Below are 12285 nucleotides of genomic sequence, written 5' to 3'. Positions count from 1 at the left end.
TCTTTGAGAAGATAAACAAAATTGATAAAACATTAGTCAGACTCATCAAGAAAAAAAGCGAGAAGACTCAAATCAACAGAATTAGAAATGAAAAAGGAGCAATAACAACTGACACTGCAGAAATGCAAAGGATCATGAGAGACTACTACAAGCAACTATATGCCAATAAAATGGACAACCTGGAAGAAATGGACAAATTCTTAATAAAGCACAACCTTCCGAGACTGAACCAGGAAGAAATAGAAAATATAAACACACCAATCACAAGCACTGAAATTGAAACTGTGATTAAAAATCTTCCAAAACAAAAGTACAGGACCAGATGGCTTCACAGGCAAATGCTATGAAACACTTAGAGAAGAACTAACACCTATACTTCTCAAACTCTTCCAAAATATAGCAGAAGGAGGAACACTCCCAAACTCATTCTACGAGGCCACCATCACCTTGATACCAAAACCAGACAAAGATGTCAAAACAAGGAAAACTACAGGCCAATATCACTGATGAACAAAGATGCAAAAATCCTCAACAAAGTACTAGCAAACAGAATCCAACAACACATTAAAAGGATCATACACCATGATCAAGTGGGATTTATCCCAGGAATGGAAGGATTCTTCAATATACGCAAATTAATCAATGTGACACACCATATTAACAAAATGAAGGATAAAAACCATCTGATAATCTCAATAGATGTAGAAAAATCTTTCGACAAAATTCAACACCCATTTATGATAAAAACTCCCCAGAAAGTAGGCAGAGAGGAAATATGCTTCCTCTTAGAGGAAAACATAGGCAGAACACTCTATGACATAAATCACAGCAAGATCCTTTTTGACCCACCTCCTACAGAAATGGAAATAAAAACAAAAATAAACAAATGGGACCTAATGAAACTTAAAAGCTTTTGCACAGCAAAGGAAACCATAAACAAGACCAAAAGACAACCCTCAGAATGGGAGAACATATTTGCAAATGAAGCAACTGACAAAGGATTAATCTCCAAAATATACAAGCAGTTCATGCAGCTCAATATCAAAAAAACAAACAACCCAATCCAAAAGTGGGCAGAAGACCTAAATAGACATTTCTTCAAAGAAGAAATACAGATTGCCAACAAACCGATGAAAGGATGCTCAACATCACTAATCATTAGAGAAATGCAAATCAAAAGTATAATCAGGTATCACCTCACACCAGTTAGAATGTCCATCATCAGAAAATCTACAAACAGGGCTTCCCTGGTGGCGCAGTGGTTGAGAGTCCGCTTGCCGATGCAGGGGACACGGGTTCGTGCCCCGGTCCGGGAAGATCCCACATGCCACGGAGCAGCTGGGCCTGTGAGCCACGGCCGCTGGGCCTGCGCGTCCGGAGCCTGTGCTCCACAGCGGGAGAGGCCACAACAGTGAGAGGCCCACGTACCACCAAAAAAAAAAAAAAAAATCTACAAACAATAAATGCTGCAGAGGGTGTGGAGATGCACTGTTGGTGCGAATGTAAACTGATACAGCCACTATGGAGAACGGTACAAAGCTTCCTTAAAAAACTAAAAATAGAATTACCATATGACCCAGCAATCCCACGACTGGGCATATGCACTGAGAAAACCATAATTCAAAAAGAATCATGTACCACAATGTCCACTGCAGCACTATTTACAGTAGACAGGACATGGAAGCAACCTAAGTGTCCATCGACAGATGAATGGATAAAGAAGATGTTGCACCTATATACAATGGAATATTATTCAGCCATAGAAAGAAACGAAATTGAGTTATTTGTAATGAGGTGGATGGACCTAAGTCTGTCATACAGAGTGAAGTAAGTCAGAAAGAGAAAAACAAATACCGTATGCCAACACATATATATGCAATCTAAAAAAAAAAATGGTTCTGATGAACCTAGGGGCAGGACAGGAATAAACGTGCAGACATAGAGAATGGCCTTGAGGACACAAGGAGGGGCAAGGGTAAGTTGGGACGAAGTGAGAGAGTAGCACTGACATATACATACTACCAAATGTAAAACAGATAGCTAGTGAGAAGCAGCTGCATAGCACAGGGAGATCAGCTCGGTGCTTTGTGACCACTTAGAGGGGTGGGAAAAGGAGGGTAGGAGGGAGACGCAAGAGGGAGGGGATATGGGGATATATATATATATATGCATATAGCTGATTCACTTTGTTATACAGCAGAAACTAACACAACATTGTAAAGCAATTATACTCCAATAAAGATGTTTAAAAAAAATCTAAAAAAAACAATTAGTTAATAAATGACTTCAGCAACATTGCAGAATAAAAGATCAATGTACAAAAAACCAATTATACTTCTATAAGCTTGCAATGAACAATCCAAAAATGAAACTAAGTAAACAATTCAATTTACAAAAGCATCAAAAAGAATAAAATAACTAGGAATAAATTTAACAAGAGAGATTCCACACTTATACTCAAAGCTACAAAACATTGTTGAAAGAAATTCTGAAAGATGTAAATGAATGGAAATAACTCCTGTGTTCATGGATCAGAAGACTTGATATTGTTAAGATGGCAATACTCTCCAAATTGATCTACAGATTCAACGCAATCTCTATTAAAATTCCAAATGGCTTCTCTGTAGAAATTGATAAGTTGATTCCAAAATTCATATGGAATTGCAAGAGACTGAGAATATCCAAATAATCTTGAAAAAGAAGAAAAAAATTGGAGGATTAACACTTCTCAACTTTAAAACTTACTACAAAGCAAAAGTAATCAAGATAGTATGCTACTGGCAAAAAGAGGAGCATACAAATCAACAGAACTAAGAGTCCAGAAAAAAATCCATATATCTATGGCTAACTGATATTTGGGAAAAGTGCCAGGACCATTCAATGGGGAAAGAATAGTCTCTTCAACAAACAGTGCTAAGAGAACTGGATAGTCACATGCAAAAGAGTGAACCTGAATCCTTACTGCACATGACATACAAAACTTCAAGTGGATAAAAGACCTAAACGTAAGAGCCAAAAAAACTATAAAACACTTAAAAAAAAACATGGGCTAAATACGCATGACCTTAGATTTGACAATGGATTCTTAGCTACAACACCAAAATCACAAGCAACAAAAGGAAAAAAGATATATTGGATTTCATCAAAGTTAAAAACTTTTGTGCTTCAAAAGACACCATCAAGAAAGTAAAAGAAGTGGAATATTTGCAAATCATGTATCTGATAAGGGACTTGTATCTAGAATATATAAAGAACTGACATCTCAAAAATTTTTAAATGGGCAAAGGACTTAGATAGACATTTCTCCAAAGAAAATACAAGTACCCAAAAAAGCACATGACTAACATCATTAGTCAACATGGAAATGCAAATCAAACATGAGGTACCACTTCACACCTATTAGGACGGCTATCATCAAAAAGACAGATTAACTAGTCTTGGCGAGGATGTGTACATGTTGGAACCTTCATACAAAGTTGGCAGGACTGTAAATGGTGCAGCCACCTTGGAAAACAGTCCGCAAGTCCCTCAAAAAGTTAACAGTTACCATATGATCCAGCAATTTCAACTCTACTATACCCAAGAGAAATGAAAGAATATGCCCACACAAAAACTTATACATGAATGTTCGTAGCAGCATTATTCATAATAGCCAAAAGGGGAAACAACCCAAGTGCCCATCAACTGATAAATGGATAAACAAAATGTAAAATATCCATACAATAGATATTATTTAACCATAAAAATTAAGTACTGATATATGCTGCAACATGCCAGTCATAAGCTACATAGTAAACAATTTCATTTATATGAAAGACAAATCTACAGAGAAAGGAAACAGCTTCACGATTGCTTAAAGCTGGGAGGATGAGAAGGTTTGGGGTGACAGCTGAAGGGTACAGGACTTCTTTACAAGGTGATGAAAATATTCTAAAATTGATTACACAACACTGCAATTTTGACAAACCTGCAAGAGATAATTGCACAACTCTGAAGATACTAAAAAGCATTCAGTTGTACATTTTAAACACATGAATTGTATCGTATGCCAATTATATCTCAATAAAGCTGTTACAAAAAAATGAAATAAATCAAAAAACTGAAAGAAAACAAAGAAACATATCCACATACATATGTACATAGAGAGATTTTTATTTAATTTCTTAAACATGTACATGCATAGCAAAAAACAGTGGTAGTTTATTCTTTACATTGCTCCTGTGTTTTCCAAATTTTCTTAAACAAGCACAGAAAATATATAAGTTCTGATTTGAAAAGTGTAGTCACAGTCCACAAAATACATGAATTTTTGTTGGTTCAAAATAAAAACCAATTAAGTAGCCTGATTTTAATCATGCTAAATTCATGAACCCCACAAATACATAAAAATAACTGATTAAAAGCAATCCCTATCAAAATCCCAATGACATTTTGCATAAGTAGAAAAATCCATCCTAAAATTATTATGGAATCTTAAGGGACCCCGAATAGATAAAACAAACTTGAAAAACAAGACTGAAGTTGGAGGTCTCACATTTCTTCATTTCAAAACTTACAACAAAACTACACTAATCAAAACAGTGTGGTACTGGAATAAACACAGATCTAGATCAAAGGACTAGAGAGCTCAGAAATAAATCTCTGCATATATGATCAAATGCTTTCAACAAGAGTGCCAAGACCATTTAATGGGGAAAAAGTCTTTTCAACAAATAGTGCTGTGAAAACTGAATATCCACATATAAGAGAAAAAAACTGGACCCTTACTTTATACCCTAAACAAAAATTAACTCAAAACAGATTAAAGACCTAAGAACTAAAACTTCACAATTCTTAAAAGAAAAAAACATAGGGAAAAGGCTTCATAATATTGGATTTGGCAATGATTTCTTGGATATGACACCAAAAGCACTGGCAACAAAAGAAGAAACAGATGAATTGGACTGTGTCAAAATTAAAAACCTGCCCATCAAAGGACACTATCAATAGAGTGAAAAAGCCCACAGGATAAGAGAAAATATTTGCAAGTAATATATCCAATTAGGGGATAAAATCCAGAATATATAAAGAACTCCTACAACTCAACACCAAGAAAAAGTTAAAAATGGGCAAAAGACCTGAATATATGTTTCTCCAGAGAAAGCATACAAATAGCCAATAAGCACTTGAAAAGATGTTACATATCACAAATCATTAAGGAAATACAAATCAAAACCACAATGAGATACTGCTTTACATCCATCAGGATGTCTATTATAGGAAGGAAGGAAGGAAGAGGAAAATAACAAGTGTTGACAAGGATATGGAGGAATTGAAACCTTTGTGCACTGCTGGTAGGAATGTAAAATGGTTACAGCTGCTGTGGAAAACAATATAGCAGTTCCTCAAAAAATTAAAAATAGAATTACCATGCAATCCAGCAATTCCACTTCTGGCTATCTATCCAAAAGAACTGAAATCAGGGACTTGAAAAGATAGTTGTATACCCATGTTCATAGTAGCATTATTCATAATAGCCAAAAAGGTGGAAGCAACCTAAGTATCTATTGATGGATGAATGGATAAACAAAATGCAATGAAATATATACATACAACAGAACATTATTCAGATGTAAAAAGGAAGGAAATTCTGACACATGCTACAAGATGGATGAATCTTGAGGACACCATGCCAAGTGAAATAAGCCAGTCATTAAAGGACAAACACTGTATGATTTCACTTATATGAGGTACCTAGAATAGTCAAATTCACAGAGACAGAAAGCAGAATGGTAGTTTGCAAGGTCTAGGGAAAGGGGGAAATGAGGAGTTACTGTATGGGTACAGAGTTTCAGTTTTGCAAGATGAAAAGAGGTCTGAAAGTAACAGTAATGGCTGTACAACAACGTGAATATACTTAATGCCACTGAATGAATTCTACTCTTAAAAATGGTTAAAATAGTACATTTTTGTTATGCATATCATGGACAAAAACTCAACCTTCATTTCTTCTCATGTTCAATGGAGGACTGTATTAAAATCCTTTTTTTTTTTACTAAAATAGTATAAAAGTCTTTGACATCTCAATTGTGATTCATATGATCTACTGTTCTTATTAAATGTTTGAAATAAATCTGAGATTTAGTATTTCTTCCTCTAAAGTCTAAAAAAAGAAAAAAAAGATTAAAATTTAAAGCAGGATTCATACCTGATATAAAGCAAGAGAATGCCCATATCTCTGGAGAGGTCCCCTTGATACAGTTCCTACATTCCATATACTGCTTTCTAAATTGTAACTGAAAACAAGAAAAAAAAAATAACTTCATAAGCTAAGATTCATTTTCAGTTTTGTAATTTGCATATGCTTTCTTGTATTTAAATATTCATTAAATTCAAAAACAATTAGAATAAACTCATAATTTCATATACCATATTAGAAATTTCTAATAGAGACTCATTCAAGTTATATCTAGTCTAAATTAGGATTCAATCATCCGAATGTATAATATACAATAACTTGACTAGGCTATTTATTACCAGAGTTAATTTGTTCTGAACCAGCTGATTAACCTAAACAATAGTGAGCTCTTCTAACTTTTAAAGTCACCTGGGCCTCCTTGAAGCTCCTACCTTAAGGCTTTTGTCTGGCTTTCTTCTCTGCCAATGTCTGACCCCTTCAAGTCTTTGCTCAGCTCTCACCTTTCCCATGAAGCGTACACGACTACATTTGTGAGTACAACTCCCTCCTCTTTGGCATTCCTGATTTGCTTACCCCTGCTACCTATCTTGCTATCTATCTATATCTGTATATGAATATATGTGCACATATATAATTTATTTATAATATATATATTTATCATGCTAATTACATTTTTTTCTAATTGCCTGTCTTTCCTCACTAACTTCACAAAGATGGGATATTCATTATGTCCACTGATAGATCCCAAGTACTAAGCACAAAGTAAGTGTTCAAAATAATTTGCTATGCCCACGAATACATATTAATTCTAATGTCGATGTATAAATGTTCCGTAAAATACTCTCTAATTTAATAGACACTAATACAAAACTTTTATATTATTTACTGAATAATTTGTCTTAAGCATAACATCTACACCTCAATTAAATTCTACTATAGAAGATAAATCAACTTATAACTGACACCATCACTTCTAAAAGCTTTTAAATATCCTTACCTACAGCTAAACCACATTCAGAAAAATGAAAAAATATTCTCTAACCTGTGAAAACAGCAACAAAGTTGCTGATTACTTCTAAGCTGATACCTCTAGTTTACTATAAAACTAAATAAACACTGTAATCAAAAGAACCAGGTTTCAGACAAAAAAAAAATTAAACTATCTGGTTCAAATAGAAAATATATGTTTAGGAGAATATCAAGTAAAATTCATCACTTAATTTAAAATATGCTATTTAACTTGTACAGAACACAAACTTTTAGCATCTCCATGTTTCCTTGACAACTATACTGTATCTTCACAACTCTACTTTGCAAATACCACAATTTAATCCAAAGTTCTACTTTATTTTCACAACCTTTTCATTTTCATGAATCATAGTTAATTTCCTTTTCTTTTCCACATTTAACTCTCGGTTCCTCAGGTTCTTTGCACATCTTAACAATTCATTTTAATCCTACCAACTCTCTTTCAATTCTTTCTACTATATTTTATCCTTCATTTACTGTGTTACAGAATTCTAATTGTTCACTTAAATATTTACCTAAAATTCTTCCTCCCTCTCTCCAGAATTTATTTTATTTCATACTTTAATTCCAGTCTTATTCAATCATAGTTTTAAAGCAATCTCCTCTTATAACACAGAATTTTTCTGATCCCCAAAATTAAAGGGACGAATATTTTCAGAAATTAGAGTTTACAGATAAAATACAGAATGCCCAGTTAAACCTGAATTTCAGATAAACAACAATTTTTTTAGTGTAAGTATGATCCATGCAATATTTGGGACAAAACCAAAAACTAAAATAAAAGTATGAGGCCTATGCATACTAAAAAATTATTCACTATTGATCTAAAATTCAAATTTAACTGTGTGCCCTGTATATTTATCTACTAAATATGGCAACCCTTTTGGGTATACACCATTATGGTACACTGTCCAGGGTCAGTTCCAACTGGTTGATGCCCAAGTTGCATCAGTTATTACACATTATGAATATCACCCCTGAAAACAACATTGATAATCAAATTATTCTTATTTCCTCTTTTATTCTGTTATTGAATAGTTCATAAAATAAAATTATCAACTGAAAAAATCAGATAAAGCTAGCATCCATGCAGTTCTCCTTGTCATCCAATCACGCAAAGGACAATCTCTATTGGGTCAACAGTAAATGCATAGCCAATCTTATAATACTGGCACTGTTCTCCCAACAAAAGCTTGTAAAGTAAATGCAAAGTAAAAGTTTAGGTAAATTAAAATTTGCAGAAAAACTGAAAGTACTTTTATATAAGCAATTATACTTCATTCTGAAAAAATAAAAGGTAGCAGTATTCATAATGCCCAATATAGGCTTGGCCTGGCCTGGGCTTATTTAAAGTTAATATTTTCTTATTCAGAATTTATTAAAAGCACTCTAGAAAGTTAATGAAATATCTATATAGAACAAACCTATACGCCCAATGACAAATAACTTATTGATACACTGAGTTTATATATTCTCAAATCAGTCCTATGTGGAAAACAGATATACTACAAAAATAATCATTCATAAATTTGTATATCAATAACATAAGGCCTTTAGGATAGTCTTATTACTGAAAAATATCCAGCTTAAAAATTAGACTGTGAAAATCTGAAAAAAAAAAAAGAAAACTTACTTCAGGACCATTTGAAAAGAACTGTAGTTAAAAGTATATCCACCAATCACCCACATAAATTTCCCATGTAAAACAGCTTTATGGGAAGCCCGACCTACAGAAGGACTGAAGGGTTTAACATTTGGCAGAATCCAGTAAGACTCAGTGGAAGGAACATTCAAAGAACAATCAGGACCTATTTAAAAAAATCAAACAACACAATGCATTAAACAAAGACCTTAGATTGTAGAAATAGAATACATGGATTAAGAGAATTTAAGAATCCAATGCTCATTGTATTAATAAATATAATGTACATAAATGGTCTGAAATATAACTTACAGGAAAAACTCTAAAAGCAAATGTAATGCTTACAGAGGAAAAAATCATACACTCAAATCAGACTTGGATACGTTCAAATAAATAATACAATCTGAAAGAATTACTTAAATGATATAAATTCCAGATTTATTTCAGTATGCTAATAGGATATTAGAACAGAAAACAATGTACTCAAATCCCAGTTCTGTCTCTTATTAAAAGTGTGACCTTGGGAAAGTCTGCTTACCTTTGCCATCATCAAGCCTTCATCTATAAAACAGAAATAACAATCTATCTCCTAAGGATTATTATAAATATTTAATTTTTTTAAAGACAGTGGAAATTAAAGCATTCATAAATTGTAAACTATTAAAGAAATATAAAAATAAAATTACATTTTTTCTTAGCATCATTCTTATTAAGAACAACCAAAATTGGCATCAGAGAGAGGCTTATTATTCTCAAACAGAAAAACTTATTATGCATAATAAAATAAAAACTATTAATGAGTGCAGGATAACGTAAATACTCTAAGTTAAAAACACTGCCTTTTCCTATCCATGTTCATGATGTTACTCATGAGTCTTGGTTCCTCATCTGTAAAATGTAGCAGGCTAGGCTAGATCAGTGTTTCTCAAACTTAAGTTATGGAAGGAATGCTCCTAAAGGAAATGTATTTTCATCAAATTTAATGGCTCACAGATTATTTTAATTCTAATGAAACTAATATGCTTAAACAAAAACTAGAATAAATTCCTTATGTTTAAAGTTCTTTTATAAATATAAAACCAACATAAACTTATAAATTATATATATAAACAAACATAAAATCATTAAAATTAATTTTTGCTTAAAATGATGGATGGTGTTGTTCTGCTCAAAGTAAATCATTGGTCCTAAGTGGAAAATGATATCAATTCCACAGCACCTTTTTTATGCAACTTTAAGATACCTATATTATTTTGACAACATAATTCTCCCAGCACTTTTCTTTCATTTATCTTTTACAAACCTTTTTTATCCATATAATATGCCATAACATCTGTTGACCTTCACTTATCACAAAAGTATCAGTACTCTTCAATATTCTTTTTAGCCTGCAATAAGGATACTACTTGGTCCTAACTAGTCAACACAAATGCTGGCACTGCAATCAAGTGGCATTTTTACACAATTATGAGATCAATCACTTGATGTTAAATTTGCTTATATCAAAAAGTTTTAGATTATCACTGAATCACAAAATTTTAAAGCTTCCAAACAGACCCTAATTTCAGAAATATTAGCCTTTACAGTTTTCATTTTCTCATTTGTTCACTCACCCATTCATTCATTCATTCATCTTCCAAGTCCTTTTCAATGCTTACATTCTATGAGTCTGTATTTTTCATGTACAAAGTTATCTAGGTTATCTAGGTTATCTAGTTATCTAGGTTATCTCTTTGATAACAATACAATCTTTTAAATCAAATATAGAAAACTTTATAATTTCTGAGTGAAAAGACTGTGAACTATTCCTTGGTAACCAAAGAAATTAAAGGAACACAGTGATTTTTTTTTTTTAAGTTAAACTACAATTCTAAACCACTTAGAACTCATTTAACTCAGGTTGGCAAACAACAGCCCATGAGCAAAATCCAACCCACTACCTGTTTTTGTAATAAAGTTTCTTAAGAACACAGTATGCTCATTCATTTAAGTATTATCTATGGCTACTTCTGCAGTACTCAGCAGAGTTGAGTAGTTGCAACAGATACCATACAATTCCCAAAGCCGAAAATAGTTACTATGTGGCCTTCTACAGAAAAGTTTACCAACCTCTAACTTAACTGAAGAGAAATAAGATCATATGGACATTACACATAAGTGGTATACCTAATTGATCTAAATGCTATATCTTAATGTAGATTTATTTTAAATCAGGAATAATAAAGCAAAAAGAGTAAAATGTTAATAATAGGTTAATCTGGGTAAAGGGCATTTGTATATTCTTTGTACTATTTCTTTTTCAATTTTAGGTATTTTAGGTATCTATTCTTTTTTTAAATTTATTTATTTTATTTACTTATTATTTTTGGCTGCATTGGGCCTTCGTTGCTGCGCACAGGTTTTCTCTAGTTGCAGTGAGCGGGGGCTGCTCTTTGTTGCAGTGTGCGGGCTTCTCATTGCTGCGGAGCATGGGCTCTAGGCACTCAGGCGTCAATAGTTGTGGCATGCGGGCTCAGTAGCTGTGGCTCGCAGGCTCTAGAGCACAGGGCTCTACATGTAATCACAAGCGTCCTTGTAAGAGAGATTTGACTACAGAAGGAGAAATCAATATTACCACTGAAGCAGGATGCTGTGCTCCATGCTTTGGAGATGGAGTAGGGGAAAAGAGCTAATGAATGTAGAGATTGAAACTCTATTACTGGAAAAGTCAAGGATGCAGATTCTTTCTTAGAGCCTCAGAAGGAGTGTGACCCTGCAAACACCTTGATTTGGGCTCAGTGAAACATATTTCAGACTTCTAACTTCCAGAATGGTAAGAGCTTAATAAATGTGTGTTAAGACACCAAGTTTGTGGTAATTTGTTACAGCAATTATAGGAAACTAATGCTAATAAATAAATTTATTTTATTTATTAACTTCAGATAAATACTGTTATTTAATACAAGAAATTGGATTTTAGAGATTTTTAAATTTTTACTCTATAATCTAAAATATCTACTTTTCTATGCAAACCTGCAGTCAAATTCTTCCTCTTTATTACTACCTTATTTTATGTAACTTCTGGCAGTTATTAGAAGGAATGGTCTATAGCCAAACTCTACAGATTGTCTTTATTTTACTCTAAATTAATAAGTTTATAAATAGAAAGATTTATGAATATGACTTAAATGTGTAAGGAAAATTAGATGTGTTAATTTGTAGTTTTCTGCACTCATAACTAAAATGATTAAAAATGTAAATTTATAAACTGAATACTAATTTAAAACACAAATAACTATAGAGAATACTTTTTACACACAAAGGCTTCACCACCAATTAAATATCATTTAAAGCCATCCAAGACTCCCTTTTTATAAGAACACATCCATGAAAAATCTACCACTTCATTATCTGTCCTGTTATGGAACATCTCTGCATAATTCTCCCTGCATAACTT

General features: G+C 32.8%; 1 protein-coding gene across 1 annotated transcript in view; it reads right to left on the bottom strand.

Annotated features, from left to right (window-relative positions):
• ATRNL1 (attractin like 1) overlaps positions 1 to 12285 on the bottom strand; it is a gene marked incomplete at both ends in the record, with an annotated part of 692251 nt that overhangs the window by 631810 nt on the left and 48156 nt on the right. The window contains 2 exons of the mRNA XM_079717281.1: positions 6188 to 6275; positions 8841 to 9015. Of these exons, the coding sequence (XP_079573407.1) occupies positions 6188 to 6275; positions 8841 to 9015 (263 nt within the window). The remainder of the gene's footprint in view (positions 1 to 6187; positions 6276 to 8840; positions 9016 to 12285) is intronic.

This window comes from Hyperoodon ampullatus, assembly GCF_949752795.1.
Source record: "Hyperoodon ampullatus genome assembly, chromosome: 1".
In the NCBI taxonomy this organism is placed as follows: Eukaryota; Metazoa; Chordata; class Mammalia; order Artiodactyla; family Ziphiidae; genus Hyperoodon; species Hyperoodon ampullatus.
Note: the sequence above shows the minus strand (reverse complement) of the source record. Positions and strands in the feature narration are given on the sequence as shown.